Raw genomic sequence first — 27,185 nt, forward strand, 5'->3', positions numbered from 1 at the left:
TCACAAAAGGCAGAACTTACAGCTTTCACTAGGGCCTTAACGCTAGCCAAGGGTCAGAGGATTAAGATTTATACATATCAAAATATGCCTATCCTATTCTCCATTCACAAGCAGCCATCTGGAAGGAGCACGGCTTCCTGTCCACCTAAGGGACTTCCATTACTAACGCCTCACTTATTCTGAAGCTTCTAGAAGCTGCTTCCCTTCCCCAACAGGTAGCCACTGTTCACTGCCAGGGACACCTCATGGTGCACTAAAATGCAGTCTTGTGGACATTTCTGCTGGGTTGTTCTACAAGCGTGATCCTCTAATCACTGTACTAATCACTTCACAACATAAACATTTATCAAAACATTACACTGTATATGATAAATACACGACAATTTTTATGTGTTACACGTACTTTAATAAAGCTGAAGTTATTTCAAAATATTTTGTCTGAGACTTACATACTCATATCTATGAAGACAGAAGGGGTTGACCAGCCAAAAATTGGTTAGTATAGGAATTGTTTAATATAAAAATATTTTATAAAATTTAACTATTTTTTGTATTTTTATTATTTTTTATTGTCAAGGTGATGTACAGAGGGGTTTCAGTAAGGTAATGAGTACATTTCTTGTCAATCTTGTTATCCCTTCCCTCAATTTTCTCCTACTTTCCCTCCCCTCCCAACCCTAACCCCCAAGCTGTACAGATCATTTCCAACATAGTGTCTTGTGACTGTTGCTGTTGCATTGGTTCCCGCCTTGTCCTTTGTCTCGCCATTCTGTTGTTCCCCTTCCATCCCCTAAATCAAATACACATATATACAATACCAGGGAACCAAAATCATATACAGGGGATATACCACAGGAGAAAGAACATACAAAAGAAACAAAAAATCATATTGTACATTAAAAACAACAACAAAGAAGGACCTCTTGTGTCCATGTCTTGTAATTCATTTCACTTAGTATCATCTTATCTGGTCTTATGTACACAGCTATTGAGCTATTAGCTCATCTGCAAAGATTATCCTAGATGTATACTAATTATTGCAAATGAAGGAAACCATGGGACCTATGTTTCTTTGGGTCTGGCTTACTTCACTTACAGGAAAGAATAGGAGAAACTCTAGGGCTCCTTGGCACAGGCCAAAATTTTCTTAATAAAGACCGAGAAACACAACAAATCAAAAGAAGTTGGACAAATGGGATTGAATGAAACTGCAAAGCTTCTGCATGGCAAAAGACATAGCTAGCAAGATCAATAAAAAGCCCACGGTTTGGGAGATCTTCACTAGCCATACAACGGACAAGGGCCTCATATCTAAAATATATTCAGAACTCAAAAAATTAAATCCCACCAAAAAAATCCTCAAAGAAACAACTGCCCCTTTAATAAGTGGGCTACAGACTTAGAGACTTCTCTGAATAACAAATAAGAATGGCCAATAGACACATGAAGAAATGCTCAACTTCTCTGGCCATTAAGGAAATATAACTCAAAACACATTGAGATTCCACCTCATCCCAGTTAGAATGGCTATAATCAAGAAATCTAACAACAGATGCTGGAGGGGATGTGGCCAAAAGCGAACCCTACTGCATTGTTGGTGGGAGTATAAACTTGTTCAATCACTTTGGAAAGCAGTATGGAGGTTCCACAAAATAGAGCTCCCCTATGACCCAGCAATCCCACTTCTGGGTATTTACCAAAATGACCACAAACAAGGCTACCAGCACAACTATGTTTATCGCATTATTCACCATAGCAACTAAGATATGGAACCAACCCAGATGCCCCTCAGTAGACGAATAGGTCAAGAAAATGTAGTACATACATATAATGGAATTCTATGCTTCCATCAGAAAGAATGACACCGCCCTATTTGTAAGGAAATGGAAAGGCTTGGAAAATTAACTATTTGTGGCTTCAATAATGATAATGTTGTATAAATATCCAAAGGAAAATTTTCTGAAAATGCTTTAATAAATAATATAATTTTATATTCATTTCCTTAACGTAATTTCTTTAAACAGCTGTGGGTCAAATTTTAAACATCAACTAATATTTTTACACAAAAACCATATATTACTAGTTTCACACCTGTATGCTAATTTGTATATTGATACCATATTAATACCTAATAAAAATATGAAAACTATTATGGCACAATTATGGGTCTAAAATACTAGAAGACTTTATAAATAAAATATTTTATCAATTATAACCAAATTTTAAGAAGCAAAAAAATACTATTTTTAAACTTTTTTTTGGTGTCAGTAGAGTAGGATTTGAACTCAAGGCGTCAAGTGGCACCACACCTGCACTTCTGGCTTTCTGCTGGTTAATCGGAGATACAAGTCTAATGGATTTCTCTGCCAGAGGATCCTCAGAACTCAGCATCCCGAGTAGCTAGGATTACAGGTGTGAGACACTGGTGCATGGCTTATTTTTAAGCTTCCTGAATTCAAGGGTTTATTTTCTAAACTATATAAGTTCTGAAAAAATATTTAATATACAATATCAAGTCTGATAACAAAGTTGATCTGGGGAAGGGGCACACTCTCTGAGACATAAGAACAGGAGAGACCACACCTCAGCCTGAGCTGAGACAATCCGAAGTCAGTCATGGAAAGACACACCTATAGACATCAGTCCTTGCATCTGACTTGTCCTATTGATTTCAGTATATGTAAATATACTCAAATACACTTCAGTTATCCTGTCCTCCTCATCACTCACATCAATTCATTTGCTTCCTTTTTCTCCAATTTGATGTCAGTGAGTTGACATCACCTCAGTGATGATGCATAAATGAATCATCTTCATTTGTAGAGAAGAAAAATCAAAATGTGAGCAGCAGTACGTTTGCCAAATTTAATATTGAGTGTTCTACAAATGTGACTACTTGTTGTTGGCCCAAAAACATTCTTTGTTTGTTTTCCAAGATGATGATGATTCTTCATACATTTCCTGAAAGACAGAACCATAACATATCAAAGTAGATTACTGTAATATGAGCAAATAAAATACATCTGAACAAATCTGACAAATGACTCTAGTCCCATCATTCCTGTTTAACAAACCAACCAATGTTTATGTAAGACATCAAGAGCAAAAAAGTAAACATTCATGTTTCCTCCACTTAATGACTCCAATTTCAATGATGAACATGTCATCCTAGGAGGTCTTACACATTGCATGACACAGAGGATAAACAACTAATTCCATTTGGGTCATCCACTCAAATGAGAGACTTTATGTTTAGGTTATGTAGAAGAAGACAGAAGAAGATAGAATCTTTAGTTTTAAACACATTTTCTTCCAAACATGCCTACTACTTTGACATGCTAAATACGCCTTTCTAAGATAAGACATTTCCATTACCTGTGAAAATAATTTCTTTTGTGAGGGGTGTGGCACGTGAGCACTCCACCACTGAGTTCCTGCTCAGCTGCATTCTAGTGTTCAGTGTTCCTTGACCTGTGCCCTTCCCTGTATCACATGATCTACACAGGCGAGGCAGAATGAGACTAAAGTATATATAGAACTATCCCCCCATGTTCATTGGATACCATGTCTGCAGGAAGAGGAATCTAAATCCAATGGTTGGAGTTTATTCACTCTAGTTTTCAAATTGAAGATTTCTTTCTTTTTTTTTATTTTTTGGTAATGCTGTCAATCTCCATATATCAGAGTTGCTTTTCTGAGTTCTCTTAAAATTTACTTCATTTCATTTCCTCAAAACAAACATCTGTAGAATTTGCAGTCCTAAAGGACACTAAAGTGTTGTTTCATTTGGTGATGTCATGGTTTCTTATTTGCTCTAACTGCTTATGGATATACATTTCTAAAACCTGAAATCCCCCAAGCCTCTACAGACAGAGACATAAATAGAAAGCCTCGCTTATCTGCCAAGCATAAAAATGAGACCGTGCCCCACTCCTGCCCTTGTCCTTCATCGTCAAGGGCCACTGCTTTCTGCCACCTGACTGCATCCTCTTCGTCCTGGTAAAGAAAGCTCGCCTTGCCATCTAGGCCTATAGCTCCTGTGCAATTCTCTTCCTGCCCCTCCCTCTTCTGAGCCTTTCTCATGTTCTAATGAGATTGTGGCTGTTCAGGTCATAGCAAGACAGTCATATTTGGGCTTTACTGAAATAAAAAATGAGTTTGTGATTTTATGACTCCTAAATTTTCCAGGCCTTGGTTTTAAAGTCCTACTTGCTCCTTTTTCCCAATGACTGATGCCGGAACCCCCTGGAAAGTGACAAGGCTTAACCATTGGATGCCCGGTCTTCTGCTCTGCTTCTCTGATCCACTAAGCTGTTCAGGGAATCCCTCAACCTTCTCAAAAGTCCACTGTTGGGACAATTCTGACTTAGATGTGAAAATAGAGTTGTCCAAGTACAGCAGCTAATGTACTCTACCGGGGGCAAGGGAGGGGTCTATCACCTAAGAATGGTCTATTGCACCGAGAATTCCCTCCTCTTGGTTGGTTTGACTTCTTTTACGGTCTCTTTACTGATAGAAACAAGCCAGAATCTCCTTTTTGTTTTGTTTTTTGACAGGGTCTTGCAGTATAGTCCAAGTTGAATGGAAATATGTGATCCTCCTCCCCAGCTAACCAAATTCTGTAATTACAGGTGTACACTACTGTACTCAGGATCTATTTATGCTTGTTTTGTTTGTTTGTTTGTTGATTGTGGGGCTTGAACTCAGGGCTTAGGCTCTGTCCCCAATCATTTTTTCTCAAGATTAGCATTCTACTGGCACCAGCCACATAAATTCATCTGTTCAGGAAGGGAAGTTTGTGAGCCTGAGAGTGTGTCCCTATTGATACCTGTCTAAAGGCCTGCACAGGTAACTTGGGTTTTAGGGTCACAGAGATCAGGTTCCTCAGCCAGCCAGAAAAATGTTTTTGCAAACCGAAGTGCTAAACAGGCTATGCTGCTGCTGTAGCCCAAGAGAAGGTCTGTGCCGTTGTTAAAAATTAAAGTCGTATATAATTTCCAGTTTGGAGTAAAATATTGTTCTTAAACATCTAATCCTGGTAACCTCTTTGTAAAATAGGCTAAGATTCTAGGTTTCTGACAAGGTGGGGTCAAAGACCCTGAGTCAGCTTGAAGAAGTTAGAGAAGAGGATCTTCACCCATCAACCTCCACTTAAGATCAAGGGTCCAGAGTCAGTTTTGGAAAAGCGAGGCAAAATAGATAAAAAGAAGAGGCATGAGAAAGTGTGCAAATGTGGAGACTGCACTTGTTGGAGATGGTTACAAGTCCAAGCCTTCTATGTATGCTTAGGAAAATATCTGGTTCGGGGCTGAGAAGATGGCTCATGAGGCCCTGGGTTCAATTCTTCAGCACCACATAAGCAGAAAAAGCCAGAAGTGGGACTGAAGCTCAAGTGGTAGAGCACTAGTCGACAGCTGAAGAGCTGAGGGACAGCGCCCGGGCCAGAGTTCAGGCCCCATGACCGGAAAAAAAACAAAAAAAAAAAGAAAAGAAAAGAAAATATCTGGTTAGTAAAAAGTTGTCACCCTGGTAAATTGTCCTGGGCCACTGTCTGAACTGTCTTAAAAACCAGCGGGGCCTCAGCCTGCCAAGCCTATATAAAGTATCCTTAACCAGCCTGTGTAGAAATTTGCAGCCCAGCAGGAGGTGTGACCATCCACTGGAGCCACTAGGAGACCCTGCTACTGCTGCTACTGCCCACACTTTTGGGTAAAGTTCAAAGACAGCCTGACAGTCATCCGGAGGGAAATCCACACCATCACCCTGACTACCTCCGCTGTTGTGAAAGTGGACTGGACTTCCGCCTGACGCCATCACCTGTGACGGGTTCCCACTGGAAGACCGCTTCAGACCTGCTGAAACTAAGATTTTTGTGGGACATTCCTTCTGTGATATCCAGTAACCCTCTCTACTCCCACAGTAGATATTGAGGGCCAGAACATCATCTCTGGCCAGCCTTAGACACTTCAAGGCACCAGGAACCGGAGAAATCCACTCTGTCTTCATGATAGTCATGGTTATGGCTGGCTCTGGCAATAACCTGTTTCTTTCTGTGTGTGAGCTTAGGAGCAGCAGTCCCACCAGGCTGGCCCCTGTCTCTTCTTTAGCCTGTGGGTGGACCCACAGTAAACTGTCTTGAAGCAATTCTAAGATAACCTGGTTCCACAAGCCAAAGGAAAAAAAAAAAGTGGACAGTTTTAAACTCAAGCCGCAAAGAAGCTCTAAGAAATGTAAAAGGTGTGTGTGTGGGGGGGTAATAACAAAGTTGTTAATGAGATAAGGAAGCAGGAAGAAAAAAGAATGTGTAAAGTTTTATAAGACAGAGCTTATAACACAGTATAAAGAAAAGACTTTGGAAAGAGAATTGAGGAAACAGAAAAAATGGTTTCTGTTAAGATTATAAAGGACTTGAAAAGGAAGAATTGTCTTAAATGTTTGCTCAAAGAAGGAAATTAAGACAAACCACAGAAGTTGCAGCAGTGCGAGTAGTGGAAGATGGTGTGGGTATGTGTTGAGTTTTAAGATAGAGCTTGTCTTTGTAAAAGACCTAGTGGCATCTATAATACTGCAGAGAGCCTGACACCAAAGCCACGTCTGATGCGATGCCTCTAACCCAGAAGCAGTTGAGACCTTGAACATTGTTCATCTACCCCACCTAACTTGGTCAGTCTTTTGCCTAAAGTTTCTATATTCATGGTGCTACATATGTAGGTTTGTTATACACCCCTGGCTAGAAAGGAAGATGACACATATCAAAGATCTGAAATGTACAGAAAAGGAGGGAGGAATGTAACATGTGAAATCAGAAACAGGACAAAATTATTGATTATTAAAAATGGGGCCAAATATTAAAGACAGAACCCCTCTGTAGAGAAAAACTCCGGGTCAAATGGCCAGTAGTCAGCCTCAGCCTTTTCCATCCTTGCTAAAAAGCCAAAGAACATCTCTCCCTCACTCAAGTTTACCAAGCTGGCAGCTTTGCAATTTACCATAAACTTTGCTGAAGGCGACTGACAATCTTGAGGCTTAACACCAGATGTACTGTTGCTGTATTAGGAACTTATAATAAAAACCATTTCTGTAAAATAGACTACCCCTACCCAAGGATATGTTTTGACTTTTGTAATCCAAGGATATTTTTTGACTTTTTAAATCAAGTATCTATAGTAGTAATAACATTAGCCATGCTGACCAGCTCAAGACTGTGTTTTGCTTCTGCTTCTGCAAATCAAAGCTATGTTTTGCTTCTGTAAATCTGCTCGCTTGCCTCGACACCCCCTCCCATGCAGCTCTCACTGCATCCCACTACTCAAATAGTGGGGAAGGGCTGGGAAGGTGGCTCAGTGGTAGAGTGCTTGCCTGGCATGCCTGAGGCCCTGGGCTCGATTTTAAGGCACCACATAAGCAGAAAAAGCCGGGAAGTGGCACTGTGGCTCAAGTGTAGAGTGCTTGCTTTGAGCTAAAGAGCTGAAGGACAGCACCCAGGCCCAGAGTTCAGACCCCACAAGAAAGAAAGAGAGAAAGAAAGAAAGAAAGAAAGAAAGAAAGAAAGAAAGAAAGAAAGAAAGAAAGAAAGAAAGAAAGAAAGAAAGAAAGAAAGAAAGAAAGAAAGAAAGAAAGAAAGAAAGAAAGAAAGAAAGAAAGAAAGAAAGAAAGGGAGGGAGGGAGGGAGGGAGGGAGGGAGGGAGGGGAGGGAGGGAGGGAGGGAGGGAGGGAGGGAGGGAGGGAGGGAGGGAGGGAGGGAAGGAAGGAAGGGAAGGAAGGAAGGGAAGGAAAGAAAAGAAGAAAGAAAGGAAGGAAGGAAGGAAGGAAGGAAGGAAGGAAGGAAGGAAGGAAGGAAGGAAGGAAGGAAGGAAGGAAGGAAGGAAGGAAGGAAGGAAAGAGGTATAGTCACTGCACAGCTAATAAAAAGACTCATTGTACTGTTTAACTGAGTCGGTGGCCTTATTTTCAGATTTGGGATTCTTCATCTACCATTTTGAGCCACAGCTCCACTTCCAGTTTTTGAGCAGTTAATTGGGGATAAGAGTCTCATGGGGTCTTTTCTGCCCAGGCTGACTTTGGACCATGATCCTAAGATCTCAGCCTTTCAGTAGCTAGGATTACAGGCATGAGTCACTGGCACCCAGCTTTATTTATCCTTCTAAATCCACTCGTTATGCATTTCTTAGACATAGCAATTTTCTCCCCTCTCTCACTTTCTTAAACAAAAGGAACACAAGGAAAAGGTTCTCTGCCTTGAGGAATTTCTATTTTAACCAGTCTAAGTAGCCAGACATTATTCTTGCTCTCCTAAACGAAGATCTTCCACTTGAATGGAATTCTAATTAAGATGTCATCCATGAGCTCCTAAGAGAACAGTAGGAATTCCAACTGCTAGTGCTTGTCAAGGTCCACTATATCTGTGAGATATATTTCTCATGCTTAACAAACCTGGAAGGAGATACTATTTTTTTTTTTTTTTGTCGGTCGTGGGGCTTGAACTCTGGGCCTGGGCGCTGTCCCTCAGCTCTTCAGCTCAAGGTGAGCGCTCTACCACTTGAGCTACAGCGCCACTTCCGGTTTTCTGGTGGTTTGTTGGAGATAGGAGTCTCACGGTCTCTCCTGCCCGGCTGGCTTTGAACTGTGATCCTCAGATCTCAGCCTCCTGAGTAGCTAGGATTACAGGCGTGAGCCACCAGAGCCCGGCAGGAGATACTATTATAAATGTTGCACATAAAGAAAACAAAACTATATAGTCAAGGAAGGCATATGAATACAAATTGTGTATGTACTCTGAGTCCCTGGGCTTTAGCTAACAATTCTGAGAAACAGCTTGTCCACATGGCAAAATGATGGATCTTCTTAACTTACCTTTTTCCATATAGGCACCTTTGCTTTTAAAGTATCGATGGCATAGCTCACAGCTTCAAGAGCCGCAGCCCTGTGGGCTGAGGATGCAGCAATAATCACACTTGCTTCTGACACTGGAACCAAGCTTTAACAAGATGAGGGAGAAAAAATTACCTGAGCTACATGTGAAATAATCTGCTATAAAATTAAAAACCAAATTCTAGTTATACAGTAGAACTACATGGTCATTCTCCTTTATTTCATTACCTAGTATAGTTAGAAAACAGTAAGATATCTCAGTTACATTCAACTAAGGTAAGACTGAGCTAATGTTGTGGTCAATCTGTTAATACCTGCCTACAGGTATTAATGGGGAACCTGCTGAATCTGCTGACTCAGCAAACAGCTGATTCAAACAAATAAGGCTCAAGACCAAGCAGGGCCCAGAGATGCTATGTTACCACATAAATACAACACAGAGTTTAAAGCAAGAGCAATAAATATTAAGCAACATGATTAAGAAAATTATTAACAAAATTATTGGTTATTAATAAAATCATTGTTAATGATAAAAGAATAAGCAATGTGACAGAGGTAGTCTTAATGGCTAGCTTCATTTCAAGCCTAGGCTTTTAGTGGTAGAAAAAGTCAAATAACTTAAATGATGCCATGTTTGCAACAAATTCTGAAATAAACAGTTTAGAGAACAAAAGAACTTCCTAAAAGTCCTCAAGAACTTTAGCACATATTTATCAAGGTATGTGCACCCAGAATATGGAAATCTCAACACATTTCCACTTCAATACACTAAAGGAGGCAGTAAGGATGCTCCAAAGTTATAACCCAACAAGAGGTCTTTAAGGCATAGGTACTCTTCTCCATGGAGAAGGAAGCTTCCGTTTTACAATAACTAATGTAAATGCCTGAGAAAGTACCCAGAAGCAGCATTAGCACTTAGAGGAAGACAACTACACTGAACTTCGGGATTCATAAAGCAATCTTACCCAAGTCTATGGAACACTGCTATGTGTTTAACTGGCCACTTCTGCCTAATATCACTACATATTTTTCTGATTTCATTCTCTGCCATTGGTAAATAGGCTTCATATTCCAAGCTAATGACTTTTTTTCCCTCAAAGTTATTTCTTGTCGTTCCTAAAACAAGAAAAAAAAGAAAATTAAAATTTTCCCTTACAATAGAAATAGCACATTAACAAATGTAAATGGACTATTTCTGAATTGTATACAACAACATATTATCATTTGTTTTGAACTTTTCTTCAAACAAAACTTGATTAGGAAAACAAAAGGCAATTACCTTAGAAGGCAGATACTACTTGTGCCTGATAATCTTAGGTATTCAGAAGGCTGGCATCAAAGAATCACAGTTCAAAGCAAGCCTAGGCAGATAAATCCATGAGATCCTGTCTCCAGTTAACCAGTAAAAAGGCAAAAATGCTCAAGTGGTAGAGCATCAGTCATAAGCAAAAAAGCCAAACAACAATGCCCTGGCTCTGAGTTCAAGTGTCAGTACTTGAACAACAACAACAACAAAAATCATAATGATGATGAAATTTTTTTTTAAAAAATGGTGAAGCAAGCCAGGTGCTGGTGGCTCATACCTGTAATCCTAGCTACTCAGGAGGCAGAGATCTGAGGATCACAGTTCAAAGCCAGCCCTTGAGACTCTTATCGCCAATAAACCACTCAGAAAACTAGAAGTGGCACCGTGGATCAAGTGGTAGAATGCTAGCCTTGAGCTGAATTGCTCAGGGACAGTGCTCAAACCCAGAGTTCAGGCACCATGACTGACCAAAAAAAAAAAAAAAAAAAGGCTAATCAAGGCCACTGAGAACAATTCTATGAAGAAAGGAGTACTTTTCTTGCTAATAGTTAACATTTAATACTTAGAAGGAAAGTAGAGTCATAATATTCAATGTGCATATGTGAAAATGGACCCAGATAACTTGAAGGAATGAATGGGGTCAGGATCAATGGCGGAGAATGATGGAAGAATGACATTGACCAAGATGAATTATACTCATAACTGACATGTTGAATTGAAACTCCTTTGTACAACTACTTAAAGATGGTAAATAAATAAATAATAGAGAGTTACATCAAGTGAGTCATCATAGTACAGAGAGTTTGGCCAGAGAGGAAAAATTCAGGCAGTCTATTTAAGGAGATAGATTGGAGCACTCGCTGGTGACCATGGTGGCAGTGGCTGTTGGCTGCCTCTGCCGCCATATCAACAGACAGAGCCTGGACAAAGGGGCCAGAGACAGAGTGAGAATGGCTTCTACTCATGGCCAGCATGAACTGGTAAGAAGCAGAAATCTTCATCCTACTGACTACAGATGATGCAGATGGCCAACGGCCCAAAAATGAAGAGAAAGGCATGAGTGTCCTACAAGACATTCCCATTCCTTCTCACAGAACAGCATTTGGAGAGTAGCCCCTCCCCCACCACCCAAGAAGAACACCATCTTTGATATTGGCAAAGACTGGCCAGAACAAATCGCAGATAACTCACGCCTTAAAAGCAGATACTGGTGAGCTATTTTCAATAGGGCAAAGGAACCTGACCAGTGCGTCTCAGCTCCACCCAGAGGAAAATTGCTCTTCCAAGATGGAGGAAGTCCTGCCCAGGGCAGGGGTGATTTTCTTCAGGAAAACAGAGCCAGAGGCGGACCTGTCCCTCTGCAGCACTGGCAGCTCTCCTGGCTTCAGGAAGTTAAAAAAAATACTCAAAACTGGATTTGCATAAACCCTGAGAGTGGCTCCAGGCTGTGCCCCAGGCTAGGCAGAAAGAGTATCTCAGGCTCTAACCCCTCAGGGAAAAGCTACTGATTGCACACAGGCCATGACCCCACCCACATTCAAGCTCCCTCAAAGCAACTCCAACTGAGAGGAAACAGCCATCTCCTGTGTGACCCACAAAGCAGACTGCCCTTCCACTGAACTAGCCTGGGATGAGGGTCACAAAGACCCTACACCAGTAAGGCAGAACTTCTTTCTGCCTGCTCAAACTGATTTGAGAAACCAACTAAGCCACAGGAAAACCAAACACCACAAGCAAATCAGAGGCTCTATCAAGATACTGGATATGGACACAGGGGAGACACAAGATTCTCCAAATAAATCAAATAATTCTTTTTTCTATTTAATTTTTAAAACACATTTTTCTACTTTATTATTTTATTTTATGTTTTCTATTCTTTTTTCCCATTTCCCTTTTGGTATTTTTTTCTTATTTCACTCTACTTAACTGCTGGTCTGTTCATCCCCAGATACGTAGCCATCTTAGATTAGTAGGCCTTATCCTTAATTGTGCACATACTTAATTCAGACATTGATTGCTTAATTCACAATTTTTCAACCTTAGTTCTTTTATTTGTAGTATTTTTTCTTCATACTTATATAATTTTTATGTTTTTCACTTTTTATTTTTATTTCTTCCCCTTTTTTCTCTCTTTTTCCACTGTCTGAATTTAGGTCTTAGGTCTTTCCTCTCTTCCTTTCCCTCCCTACATTCCTCTAATCTTATTTTCTCTTCACAATTCTCCTTATACCTCTTAATTTCTGGTCCCTGCTACTTCTGATTTTCTTAGTCCATTGGTTCCTAGATGTTTGTTGTTGAGCTGCATTGTATCTGTACTCATTTTGACTGTGTAAAATAAATAAATAAATCTGTGCAACTACAAGGCTCTGGGTTGATGCTTGCCATAAAATAGTGTTCTAGTGTGGAACTGGTTTTGCTTTCATACCCAAATGGGCAGAACATGCCTTAGAAACACAAAAAAAAATGGCAAGTCAAGGAATCTTAACTCCCACTCATGATAAAAAGGCAGCAGAGGAGTTAATGAATAATCCAGAGGAGAGGGAGTTCTCAAAATGCTCTACAAACACTACTGGTAAACATGCTGAATGCAAAGGGCTTTGTGTGAGAGTGTGATAGGGCAATGTGTGAGCCTGATGAGGCTAACCAAAGATTAACAGAGGAATTCATGGAATCCACAAACAGAAAGATGGACGAATTCAGGGAATCCACAAATGGAAAGCTGAATGAATTACAACAGAAAGAAAGGGAGACCAGTGAAACTATAACCACTCAACTAAGGAATTAGAGAGTGAACAGTGAAAACCAAATCAAGGAGGTAATGAAGTCCAAACAAGATCTAAAACAAAGCTTCAACAAATAAATTGAAGCCATCAAATATGACCAATTTGAAGGAAAGGAAATTAAATAAAGTTGAAAGTTTTGACAGTAGGTTAGATCGTGCAGAAGATTGAATCTCTAGGATTGAAGATAGCCTAGACATTATAAAGAGCTGACAGTATTCAAAACAAATCCAAGAAATATAATAGATCAATTCAACAGATAGAAGATCAGAAGGTTTACTTTAAGGCTAATGGGTGTAGAGGAGGGCCTAGAGATAGAAGCTAAAGGTCTAGGAAATTTATTTAACAGAACTCTAGCAGAGAAGTTCCCAAACATACAAAAAGATAGTCCCATTCAGATACAAGAAGAGTTTAGAATCCCAAATAGAGCAGACCAGAACAGGACTTCCTACCATCACATTGTAATCCACACAGGATCAATAGAGACAAGAAAAGAATCCTTAAAGCTGACAGGGAGAAAAGATCACTCACCTATAAAAGAAAACCAATCAGAATAACTACAGATTTCTCAACAGAGACCATGAAAGCAAGAAGAGACTGGAATGATGTATGCCACACCCAAAAGACAATTAACAAAGAATATCATACCCAGCTAAACTTTCCTTCATAACAGAGAGACAAATAAAAACCTCCCACAGCAAAGAAAAATTGAAACAATATATCTCCACCAAAACAGCATTCCAAAAGATACTTAAAGATTTCCTACACATACATTATGTAATCACTTAATCACAATAAAAAATTTGCAAAAAAAAAGGTTTCCTACACATAAAAAACAAACAAGAGCACAATAAAGGCAGAGAAACAGAGAATTAGATAATTATAGTAAGACTCCAGTAGCCCCAAAGAAGGTGGATAACATGGCAGGAACTACCAAACACCTCTCAATCCTAACTCTCAATATTAGTGAAATTAGTTGGATCAAAAAGCAAGATCCTTCTATCTTCTGCCTTCAAGACACACATCTTGCCTCGCAAAACAAACATTTTCTGAAAAGTGAAAGGCTAGAACAAAATGTACTAAGCAAATGATCCCCATATCAGGCAAGAGTTATAATTCTAATATCAGATAAAACAGACATCGAATTAAAATTAGGGAGAAGAAACAAAGAAGGACATTACATACTAATAAAGGGATCTCTCCTACAGGAGGTTATAACAATTCTAAGTATCTATTCATCAAATACTAGGCACCCAAATTGACCCAAGAAACACTACTTTCCCTAAAACTACACAGAGATCCAAAGACATTGATTGTTGGGGACTTTAACACACCACTCTCCCCACTGGATAGATCAACCCAGAAAAAACTCAACAGAAAAAAAAATCTCAGGTCTAAACAACTGCATACACCAACTAGACTTAAGAAATATTTACATAATATTTCACCCAGCAGCATCAGAATATACATTATTCTTAGCAACACATGGAACATACCCCAAAATAATCCAAATTTTAGGTCACAAAGCAAATCTGTCCAAATTCAAAAACATTAAAATTTTTCCCTGCATTCCCTCAGACCACAGGGGAATAAAATTAGAACTCAACACCAAAAGCCAGCAAAGAAAATCCTGTAACACATGGAGAATGAACAACACACTGTTGAACCAACAGTGGGTCATAAGAAAGATTAGAAAGGAAATTCAAATGTTCATGATATTTAGAAAAAGTGAACATACAAATTACCAACTCCTCTGGGAAAAAGCAAAGGCAGTCCTCAGGAAAATTTAAAGCTCTGAGTTCCTACATCAACAAATTGGAGCGATCTAAAACCAACAATTTAATGATGTGCCTGAGGCTGTTTCAAAAAGAACAACAAGCCAAACCCCAATCTAGTAGATGGAAACAAATAATTAAAACTAAATTAGACTTAAATGAATTCAAATCCAAAAATACATAGAAATAATCAACAAAACAAAGAGTTGGTTCTTCAAAAAAAATTAACAAACTTGACAGACCCTTAGAAAATCTTATGAAAAAAGAAAAGGGCTGGGAAGGTGGCTCAGTGGTAGAGCGCTTGCCTTGCATGCATGAGTCCCTGAGTTTGATTCCTCAGCACAACATAAGCAAAAAGAAAAAATCCGGAAGTAGCGCTGTGGCTCAAGTGGTAGAGCGCTAACCTTGAGCTGAAGAGCTGAGGGACAGTGCCCAGGCCCAGAGTTCAGGCCCCATGATTGATTAAAAAAAAGAAAAGAAAAGAAAAGAATACACCCAAGTAAACAAAATCAGAGATGAGAGTGAAAACATCACCACAGAAACAACCAAAATTCAGAACATTATAAGGGCATACTTCTCAAACTTTTATGCTAACAAATTTGAGAATCTGTAAGAAATTAAGAAATGGAAGAATTTCTAGCAAGTGTTGATATGCCCAAACTAAATCAAGAAGACATAAACCAACTAAACAGACCCATATCAAGCATCAAAACAGAAACAGCAATAAGAGACTTCCTATCCAAGAAAAGCCCAAGACCAGATGGAGTTACAGCTGAATTCTACAAGGCCTTCAAAGCAGAACTCACACCAATACTCCTCCAAATCTTCAATGAAATTTAAAGTGAAAGTTCACTACCGAACTCTTTCTATGAAGCCAGCTTAACCCTCATCCCAAAACTAGACAGGGACTCCTCAAAGAAATAGAACTATAGACCCATTTCTCTGATGAACATCGATGCAAAACACAACAAAATTCTGGCCAATCCAACAATTTACAAAAAATCATAAACTACAATCAAACAGGATTTATCTCAGGAATGCAAAGCTGGTTCAATATACAAGAGTCCATTAATGTAATTCATCACATCAAGAGCAAGGATAAGAACCACATGATTATCCCAATAAATGCAGAAAAAGCATTTGACAGGATTCAACACCCCTTTATGATGAAAGCTCTGGAGAAACTAGAAATCCATGGAGCATTCCTCAATATAATCAAGGCTGTGTATGGCAAACCTACAGCCAGTATTATACTTAATGGGGAAAAGCTAAAGCCATTTCCTCTAAATTCAGGAATGAGACAAGGATGTTTGCTCTCTCTACTCCTCTTCAATTTAGTATTGGAATGCCTCACTAGAGAAATAAGGCAAGATACAAACATAAAGGGGATCCAAGTAGGAAAGAAGTAAAACTCTCCTTCTTTGCAGATGACATGATCTTGTATTTAAAGAACCCCATAGACTCCACTCCTAAGTTACTCAAGCTGATCTGAAACTTTAGCAAAGGAACAGGGTATAAAATTAACCCTCAAAAATCAATGGCTTTTCTCCATAGTAATCAAAACAGCTTGGTACTGGCACAAGAACAGACCTCAGGAATGAACCTACAGACTTATAGCCATATAATCTTCAATAAGGGAGCAAAAAAAATAGAATGGAAGAAAGACAGCCTCTTCAGTAAATGATGCTGGCAAAATTGGTTAACTACTCGTAGAAAACTAAAGCTAGATCCTTATATATCACCCTGCACCAGAATCAACTCCAAATGGATCAAAGACCTCAGAGTCAAAGCAGACACTCTGCAATTATTACAGGACGGAATAGGAGAAACCCTAGGTCTCCTTGGCACAGGCCCAAATTTTCTTAATTGAGACCCAGAAACACCACAAATCAAAGAAAGGTTGGACAAATGGAACTGCATGAAATTGCAGAGCTTCTGCATGCCAAAGGACATAGCTAGCAAGATCAATAGAAAATCCACGGTTTGGGAGATCTTCACTAGCTATACAAAAGACAAGGGTCTCATATCTAAAATATACCTGGAACTCAAAAAAATTAAATCCCTCAACAACAAATCTTCAAAGAAACAACTGCCCAATAAAATAGGTGGGCTAAAGACTTAAAGAGAAACTTCTCTGAAGGGGAAAGAAGAATGGCCAATAGACACATGAAGAAATGCTCAACCTCTCTAGCCATAAAAGAAATGCAAATCAAAACAACATTGAGATACCACCTCAAATCAGTTAGAATGGCTATAATCAAGAACTCTAATAACAACAGATGCTGGAGGGGATGTGGACAGAAGGGAACCTTACTGCATTGTTGGTGGGAGTGTAAACTTGTTCAACCACTTTGGAAAGTAGTATGGAGGTTCCTCAAAAGACTCCACATAGAGCTCCCCTATGACCCAGCAATCCCACTTTTGGGCATTTACCCAAATGTTCACAAACAAGACCACACTAAAGCTACCATCACAACTATGTTTATTGCAGCATTATTTACCATAGCTAAGATATGGAACCAACCCAGATGCCCCTCAGTAGATGAATGGATCGAGAAAATGTGGTATATATACACAATGGAATTCTATGCCTCCATCAGAAAGAATGACATTGCTCCATTTGTTAGGAAATGGAAAGACTTGGAAAAAATTATACTAAGTGAAATAAGCCAGGCCCAACATAGGTTCCATGGTTTCCCTTATTTGCAATAACTAGTCAAGCAGCAAAGTTAATCAGATAAGTTGATGTTAGGGAAATGAACCCTAAGATATGTATTCAAATGTTTTTTTTCTTTCATGCGATTGTTTTTAACACATTTATAAGATGATTTCTTTGTTGCTTTGTATGTCCCTCCCCCACGGTATAACCTCTGCTTTCACTGTATTTGATGATGGTATAATTTGTGGAGGGGAAGGGAAAAAACAACTTGTTTAAATAGGGATACAAGTGGACCCATTGCAACAATGAGATGTACAAGTCATTATGTTGAAAACAAACTTTACAACTTTGGTGGGGGGCAGGATGGGAGAAGGATTGGGTGGGGGAATGCAAGGAGGATAGGAAGGGATGGGAAGGGGAAACAAAGGAGGAGGCTATAATGCTTGATAAGAAATGTACTCATTATCTTGCCCGAATTTGTAACCCCTCTGTACAGTATTTTCACAATAAAAAAAAAATCAAATGCTTTTCTGTATGCCAATAAGAAGAGCATGGCTAAAAGCAGGAAAGCAACTACCTTTGTAAAAAGAAAATGCCTAAGAATTACCTTAACCAAAGAAGTGAAGATTGACTATGATGAAAACTTAAAAAAACCTGAAAAAGGAAATTAAAGCAGAATTAAGGAAGTGGAAAAAACCTCCCAGGCTCCTGGATTGGGAGGATTAACATCATGAAAATGGCAATACTGCCAAAGGCTATCTACAAATTCAATGCAATACCCATCAATATCTCAAGCTCATTCTTCAATGAAATAGAAGAAGCAATGCAAAAATGTATATGGAACAATAAAAGACCCAGAATAGCAAAAACAATCCTTAGCAGAAAGAACAGTCCTAGAGGAATACCAATACCAAACTTCAAACTCTACTACAAAGCCATAATAATCATAACAGCTTGGTACTAGCACAAGAACAGACCTGAGTACCAATGGAATAGAATTGAAGACCCAGAAATGAACCCACAGACCTATACCCACCTAATCTTTGATAAGGGAGCCAAAAAAATAGGATAGAAGAAAGACAGCCTCTTCAGTAATTGGTGCTGGCAAAATGGTTAAACACCTGTAAAAAAACTAAAGTTAGATCCTTATATATCATCCTGCACCAGAATCAACTCCAACTGGATCAAAGACCTCAGGGTCAAAGCAGACACCCTGAAAACATTATAAGAAAGAATAGGAGAAACCCTAGTTCTCCTTGGCACAGGCTGAAATTTTCTTTATAGAGACCCAGAAACACCACAAATCAAAGAAAGGTTGGACAAATGGAATTGCATGAAATTGCAGAGCTTCTGCATGGCAAAGGACATAGCTAGCAAGATCAATAGAAAGCCCATAGATTGGGAGAAGATCTTCACTAGCCATACAACAGACAAGGGTCTCATATCTAAAATATACCTGGAACTCAAAAAATTAAATCCCGTGGCTGGGAAGATGGCTCAGTGGTAGAGCAAGACTTGCCTTGCATGCTTGAGGCCCTGGGTTCGATTCTCAGTACCACATAAGCAAAAAGAGAAAAGCCGGAAGTGGCACTATGGCTCAAGTGGTAGAGCACTAGCCTTGAGCTGAAGAGCTGAGGGACAGTGCCCAGGCCCAGAGTTCAGGCCCCATGACCGGACCCAAAAATAAATAAATAAATAAATAATTAAATCCCCCAACAACAAATCCTCAAGGAAACAACAGCCCAATTAATAAGTGGACTAAAGGCTTAAAGAGAGACTTCTCTGAAGAGGAAATAAGAATGGACAATAGACACATGAAGAAATGCTCAACCTCTCTAACCATAAAAGAAATACAAATCAAAACACCATTGAGATTCCACCTCCCCCCAGTTAGAATGACTATAATCAAGAGATCTAATAACAACCGATGCTGGAGGGGATGTGGTCAAAAGAGAACCTTACTGCATTGTTGGTGGGAGTGTAAACTTGTTCAACCACTCTGGAAAGGAGTATGGGGTTCCTCAAAAGATTCCACATAGAGCTCCCCTATGACCCAGTAATCCCACTTCTGGGCATTTATCCAAACGATCACAAATTTTTATTAAAGCTATCAGCACAACTATGTTTATCACAGCATTATTCACCATAGACAAGACATGGTACTAACCCAGATGTCCCTCAATAGATGAAGGGATGAAGAAAATGTGGGTTATATATACAATGGAATTCTATGCTCCCATCAGAAAGAATGGCACTGCCCCATTTGTACGGAAATGGAAAGACTGGGGGAAAAAAATCATATTAAGTGAAGTAAGCAGAACCAAAGAAACTTAGGTCTTATGGTTTATTTGAAATAATTAGTTTACTTCTAGTAAACTAGGATAATCTTAGCAGATGAGCAGAATAGCTCAATAGCTATGAACATATGACCATGTAAGATGATGCTAAGGGAAATGAACTCCAAAACATGGACACAAAAAGCTTATCTTTGTCATTGTTGTTTTTAATGTAATTTTTTTCTTTTGTATGTTTTTCCCCCTATAGTATATCCTCTGTTGTTACTGTGTTTGATTTTGGTACCCTGGTATTGTATATACGTTTATCTGAACTAGGGAAGGGAAGGGGAACAACAAAATGATGAGACAAAGGACAAAGGGGAAACCAATGCAACAGCAATATACACAAGACAATATGTTAGAAATACTCTGTAAACCTTGGGGGAGATTGGGGGGAGGGAAAGCAAGAGAAAATTGAGGGAAGGGGTAACAACTTTAACAAGAAATATACTCATTACCTTACTTATAAAACTGAAATCTCTCTTTATATCACATTAACAATAAATAAATAAAAATAATAATAAAAATGTTCATGTTCTTGGCATTATCATCAAGAATATTTTCCCTCAATATTCATAAGTCAAACTACAGTAAAGGCACCTGTTCATTGCTGCATTAGTCACCATACCCAAATTATGGAAACAGATGTCCTACAACAGGCAAATGAATTAAGGATATATATATATATATATATATATATATATATATATATATATATATATATAATATAGAGAGATCACATCTATCTATATCTATATGTAAATTTATAAATTTATAAATATATATATATATATATTATATTGTGCATACACACAGAGACCACAATAGAATTTCATTAACCTATCAGAAGGAATAATATGGGCTGGGAATGTAACTTACTGATAGAGTGCTTACCTAGCATGCATGAAGCCCTGGGTTCCATTCCTCGGCATCACATAAACAGAAAAAGCCAGAAGTGGCTCAAGTGGTTAGCCTTGAGTAAAAGGAGCTCAGGGACTATGCCCAGGTGTGCCAGTACTGGAGCATGCTTTCACTTGTTTTTTCACTCAGGGCTAACCTGCTGTCACTTGAGCAATGCTTCTACTTCGGGCTTTTTACTGCTTAATTGGAGTAAGAGTAGCATGGATTTATCTACCCAGGGTGGAAGATCTCAGCTTCCTGAGTAGCTAGGATTGCAAGTGAGAGTCACCAGTGCCCTGCAGTAATTGCTACTCTTGTGCAGGCAGTAGCTGAGAGGAAATTAGAACTCACCTACAAAAAGAGATATCGCACCACAAAGGGGAGAGATCACAAGGCGTGAGACTTCTTCTACTGCAAGTTTCTCAGCAGTGAACTTTATTATATCTTTAGGTTTCTCTTCAACTTCATCCACTTCTTTCCTAGAAATAGGGTATTAATAAACCTTAAGAGAAATTCTACAGGCAAATGTTCAATATAGAAGCTGTTTCCATTTACATTATTCTATGCTAAACGTGTTAGGAGGGAGGATTTGATCTGAAGGATAAAATAAGCAAGTGTACAGTTTTAGCAAACTGGTATAGCCATAAATATCTCTGATGAATCAGGCATTATAGATATATATGAAGGCAACATGATCAAAGTCAGTTACCAAACTGTAATCTATCTCCTGTGTCGATTTTAGCACTGCCATTCCTATGTCTTAGCACAGTGTAGCAGGTATCATCACTTTCAACTACATGTACTTCACTTCTCACCACCATGTAACCATGCTCCATACCTAGAACACCTTTTCCTTTATCCAAAAAATAAGAAAGGGAGAGCAGAAGTGATGGAGAGTCCATAGGAACCAATATCCCTTCACAACATGCCACAAGCTAGTTAAGTTACAGACGCAATAAGGGATCTGTGTATCTATTCCCCAGGTATTGTGTCATCTTTTACTTTGCATTTCTCATCCAATTCATCAAACAGGGGAACAAGAGCAGAGGCTCCTGTTTTTCTTTTTTATATATATTTTTAATTGTAGAAATACTGTACAGAGGGATTATAGTTACATGAGTAAGGTAATGAGCACATTTCCTATCAAGCATTGTTACTTCCTCCTTTGCTTTGACTCCAGTTTTTCAAAGTACTGATTGAATTTGAATGGAAGAAACAGACCGGTAACGAAGAATCACAAGCAGGGGTAGCTGATGTCAATCAGCAAGAGTCTGTGACAGGACATGATGCATGAGGGGAGACCAAAGGTCTCTCTCCAGAGATAATATTTAAAGCTGAGACTTGAAAGACAAAGTAACATGGAGAAATGGGAATAGCGTCACAAGTAGACAAATGTGGCAAATGTGAAGACTCCAGGGAAAGAAAGAGTGTGATGTGCTCAGAACCTAGCAAGAGATGCAGCCCAGTCAAGCAGAGATGCAGCGGGGAGGGAGGCCTTTGCAGGCCCGAAGTTTTATTATCATAAATCCTGGGAGGTTTCATCTGAATTGAAAAATGAATGACAAAAGCTCAGAGAAACTGTTAAGGATTCATTCAATGTGCTGAAATTACAAACAAGAGTTCTTAATAAACTCAAATGTTTGTTTCCTTATATACTTCCGTCTACTTGAAAGACTATACCTTCCAGGATTTTTGACCTCCTTCATGCCATCTGTAATTCTTCTACGACATTTTATTGCACTAAGACACAGATAACCCAAATGGACTCTCAGTGCTTCAAACCACAGAGTTCCATTATTTCTGACTGTACAAGACTACTAAACCTAGCTGGCAGCTTCTAAAATGACTTAACACAAACCTCATCAAACACACTTAAATAATGCTACTGGGTAATCTTTCTAACCTTTCCAAAGAATTGTTGTATTAAAGAATTCTCCTGCCTCCGGGTGGTAGCCCTGAGCAAGGCCCTCTAAATGTGGAGTCCCAGCAATCCTGCTGAACGGGTCTGTTCTTCATTTGATGGGGCACTGCTCTGCGAGTAAGTGGGGTGAGAAAAATGAACAGATTCCTTGGCTCATTCCTGTCTTTAATGGAGCCACAGTTTTGCCACTGAGTATGATATGTGTTATCGGTTTTAGGAAAAAAATTCCTACCAGACATTTCATTACCTACATAAGACTTTTTGTTCAGATGGCACTAAAGTTAAGAGAAATATGCTCTCTCCAAACCGTACTGAACAATATTCTTAAGCATGATCCTACTCTATCCAATATGGTCTGGGTTGCTTAGAAAAAGAAGAAAAATGGAATGACTCACAAAGCCACAGTAACAGTCATTCCTTTACAACTCAGTTTTATTTTCAGATCTGGCTTTCTAGTTGTGTAATTCTCTACATTGTCAAAAAAAGCTAATATTTAGTAGTAGTAATAAAAAAAATAGCACCGGCACCAGTAGTTCATGCCTGTAATCCTAGCTACTCAGGAGCTGAGATCTGAGGATTGCAGTTCAAAGCCAGCCCAGGTAGGAAAGGCCATGAGACTCTTATCTCCAATAAACCACTCAGAAAACCAGAAGTGATATGTGGCTCAAGTGGTAGAGCGCTAGCCTTGAGCTGAAGAGCTGAGGGACAGCACCCAGACCCAGAGTTCAAGCCCCATGACCGACCAAAAAAAAAAAAAGGAGGCAAAATCCAATAATATCAATTTAAATGTCAGCTCTACCACTCCCTTTTCTTGTTTATTTACTTTTGTTTGGTTGTTGTTGTTTGTTTTCTTGAGATGTTAAGACTGAACTGAGGGCTTCCCACATGCTAAGCTAGTGCTTTACTATGTAAGCTATGTCACAGTCCAGTTTGTGTTTTTGTATGTGAGGTAGAGTCTCCCTAACTTTGCACAGGCTGAACCTGAATATTTGATCCTTCTACCTCTACCTTAAAAGTAGCTGGAATTACATTATAAACCTCTACAAAAGCAAGTTTTGGGTTTGATTTATTACTTCATGCAGCTTTAGTTTTCCTAATAGGAAAATGTAGATATTAACACTCCAAAGTCCAGGTCTGTGTAATAAGCCATGTTGGAGTATAATAAAGATATCAAGGTGATATTAAACTGCTTACAGTAGAGTTGAAGCAGAGGTAAGAGGTTGGTGTCTATCACTGTCTCTACATCAAGCAAGAGCTACTATGTCAGAAGGAGAGAAACAGTACAGACAGACTTACAAAGAATTTATAGGAAGGCAAACTACATACAAGTTATCATCTGCATGCTCCTCCTCCTTCAGTCTGGTTAAGAAGAAAAACCAATCTCAATACCTAGATTGTTCAACAGTGCTACCCTCCACTAATGGGGGGGATGATGGCGATCTCGTCTCCTGGTTGAAGCAGGAGGAGCTGATCTCCGAGCTCGACATATTCTTGACGAACAGCAAATATCACCTGATTTCTAACATCAGCCAATCTGAAGAGTAAAAGGTTTGATTAGCGGTTTCAGTGTGTAACAGATATCTAAAAATGTTTAGTATTAATAAAAGATGTTATGAAGTATCACCCGTCAACACTCTGTGTGGGCAAAGGTCACAAGTACGCATTGCAAAGAATATATTAACTGCTCATTACTCTTTACTAAGTGTTGTATGTTTTAGAAAACAGACATGAAAATTAGACTAAAGGCAACATTCAAATTAGGCCAAAAGAAAATAATTATTTTCTAACCAGTACATGGCATTTTCATGGGTCTTCTAAGTACAATAAGTATATTAGAAGCAACAAATAGACATGTCCCCCCCCCCACTCCCAAGTTTTTACTGCCTGGCAGGACACTTTAAAAACAATTTGTCAAGAATAGGAGTTTCCTTTGGAGCACATTTTGTGGAGTCTTTCTGGACAACACTAAAATTCCAGATTAAACAACTACAAACTTAACTGACACTTAATATTTCTGGAAAACTCTCTTACATTTTGTTGTAAACAGAGTTGGGGACAAGAATGACTGCAGTAAAATAATAGATTTTCAAGAACCAGAGAGAAAAAAATTAAAATCGAACTCAAGTTCAGTACCATTTAGGGTTTTGTATCTCATTTTTGTTTTAATCCTAAAGACTTCTATCCTTAGGGTTCTAAAAAGAGAAGAAAATGCAACCTATATTTTCAATATCTTACAAATTATGAAAGTCATTGTAGTGACATAACCATGTTTATCTGGGTGTCATCTCAGTTGACAGTCTTTTTAGTAAGTGATTTGTAATGTTCTCTATGAATTTGGCACATAAAAACTAGAGTTTATGATTTGAGGAGTGGTACCAGAAAATTATAGCTAACAACCCTTTTTAACATTAAGCATGGAAATCAAAATTAATCTTTTTAAAAGTTTTAGCAAGGATTTGAGTTAAATTAGGAAGAAATAGAGCAAACATGGCTTTTTCTCATGCAGGAAATGAGAGTTAAAGATGCTCAAGTTAACCTCAGCTTTACTTTGATCGTTTACACATTTTTTAATATTAAAGTGTTCAAAGTGTTCATCATATGCAAAGTACCAATCCTCACTTACCCAGGATGATGAGCTTCTATCTCTTTCCACAGCTGAGATGCTTTGATTTCTTGAGGCACAGAAAGAGTCTCTGAACGAATGCCAGTTATTTCAGCACTTTTTGCAAAATATAATACTTCCACCTGAAAAGAGGAAAATGCCTTTTATAATAGTAATAAGAATAATAATAATGCACAGTTCTTTTCTGACTGCCCACACCAAGTTTTCTCATTTTCCAATATTTTAATTAAAGACAAAGTTGGTGACAGAAAAAAATTAAGTTGCTTACAAAAGAAACTCCAATCTATATTCCAGTTTAACACACATGCCAGATTCATTCCGCATGTGTTTGGGGGTTTGGGTTTTTGGTTTTTTCGTTTTACAAATTAAAATCTCGTCTGTCTCCGTAGGAAACATGGTCAATCTGTCTTGCATTGATACACTATCATAGCATCTTGCGCACATCTGCACGCAGTGAGCAACTGTCGGGGTCTGAATGAATTGCACAGATACATGGCCACAGTAGCCAGTGGCTTGTTTTCAGAGTTGCCGGATGACCTTTGCCTGGGGTGAAGTGACGCAACATACAACAGCTGACACGGGCAACAGCACCGGCTTGGAAATACAGGGTAGACCGGTACATCCAAGGTAAACCCGGGCAGTCGGCCTGCGCACTGCACCCAGCAGGTGCACGGGTCCGCGGCCACCAGGTACGATGGATCCCTCGGAATAAGCACAGGCCCGCGCCCCACCCAGGCGGCGGCGGCTCAGAGGTGGCGGATATTTCTTCGCAGGAACGCTTAATAACATCTTTCATTAAAGCGAATAAACCGAGAGTCCTTCGGCCTTCAGAAACAAGGCGCTGCCGGACGCGGGGGCCGGGACCCCCGGAGTTGCCCCGCCCCGGACCCCAAGTGTAGCACCGGGCAGGTTGGCTCCGCGTCCCAGGAGGACGCAGATCACCTGCAGAGTCCCCGCTGGAGCACAGCCGCACGGCCAGGCCCGGCCAGGCTGGGAGGGCGGGCGGAGGGTCGGGAGATCTGCGGAGCTGGGCGGGATCTGCAGAGAGAGGGGCGCCCGGGCCGGCTCGCCGCCCCCGAGACCCTTACCTGGCACCGCGGCACCATCCCGCCGAGAGCAGCAGGCAGGAATTGCAACTGCCCCCGAGCCCGAGGCTCCAGAGCGCAGGCGCAGCTGGATGACGCCCCTCCCACCCTGTCGGGTGCGCCCAGGGGGCGCATGCGCAGTGCTAGCTCCGCCCCCTCCCTTCCCCGATAGGTGCCCCGCTCTTCATGCGCCCGCTGTGCCTGCGCCTGGGAAAGCTTGTTGTGCTTTCTGGCTAGGTAGCCGAGTGAAATGAGCAGCAGTAGTTGCGAAAGTAGGAAACAGAGAGCTGGATGTGCATCTTGTCATTTTCTAAAGAACCATTATGCAATCGTTATGTAGACGGAAGAGGAAAGGCTGGTCTCAAATTCTCATTTCTTAGCAATCTAATCTGTGCACCTGGAGAAATGCAGGGAGAGAAAGAAGAGACTGAATTATGCAGTGAACGCCAAAGCCTAAATCTCGTTTAAGGAGCAGAATTTGAGGTCCTAGCAAGCTGATAATGCTGACTTTTTAGAAGTATTAAGGCGATTTGGTGAAGGGGAACTGGTGAAGCAGAAATCTTCAGCGAAAGAGAAGACCCATCCTCCTTAGGAAATAACGCAGTAAAATCCGAGGCACTTTCAGGTGAAGGAAGGGGCTAGGCCCAGAGTCCCGGATGGACAGCACAGGTGGATGCCGAGGTTCTCAATAAGAGAGCCAAAGCCGAATCCACATCTGGTACACCTGTCAGCCTTTAGGGAGTAAACATAACTAATGCTTGAATAAGAAATGAGAACGCATGCCTCTCCTCAGGAGTAGCAAAAGCTCCAGAGGCAGAGCAGAGTAGAGCAAGAAGTGGACATGATCAATCGAATCCTAGGACTGGAAGAGTACATGCTTAACATTATGAAGTGTTGTGTGTGCCCCCTTAAAATTCATAGGTTCACAG

The 27,185-nt window shown here is 39.8% G+C and overlaps 1 protein-coding gene across 2 annotated transcripts; it reads right to left on the reverse strand.

The window, feature by feature from the left end:
• Nucleotides 1–358: 358 nt before the first annotated feature.
• Mocs2 (molybdenum cofactor synthesis 2) lies at nucleotides 359–26,326 on the reverse strand. Of its 2 annotated transcripts, none has more exons than XM_070041155.1 (6): nucleotides 26,260–26,326; nucleotides 25,172–25,293; nucleotides 20,979–21,106; nucleotides 9,837–9,987; nucleotides 8,854–8,977; nucleotides 359–2,961 (listed from the first exon to the last, which is right to left on the reverse strand). In XM_070041155.1, the coding sequence occupies exons 1-6, from the start codon at nucleotides 26,275–26,277 to the stop codon at nucleotides 2,893–2,895; spliced, it is 612 nt and encodes a 203-aa protein (XP_069897256.1). In that variant the 5' UTR covers nucleotides 26,278–26,326; the 3' UTR covers nucleotides 359–2,892. The 2 variants fall into 2 exon arrangements, with proteins under 2 accessions (XP_069897256.1, XP_069897257.1); XM_070041156.1 differs by lacking the exon at nucleotides 26,260–26,326 and adding an exon at nucleotides 23,938–24,082 and having other exon boundaries at nucleotides 360–2,961; nucleotides 25,172–25,261.
• Nucleotides 26,327–27,185: the final 859 nt, after the last annotated feature.

The sequence above is a fragment of the Dipodomys merriami genome, unplaced genomic scaffold, assembly GCF_024711535.1.
Source record: "Dipodomys merriami isolate MVZ:Mamm:240054 unplaced genomic scaffold, mDipMer1.0.p SCAF_30, whole genome shotgun sequence".
Lineage (NCBI taxonomy): Eukaryota > Metazoa > Chordata > Mammalia > Rodentia > Heteromyidae > Dipodomys > Dipodomys merriami.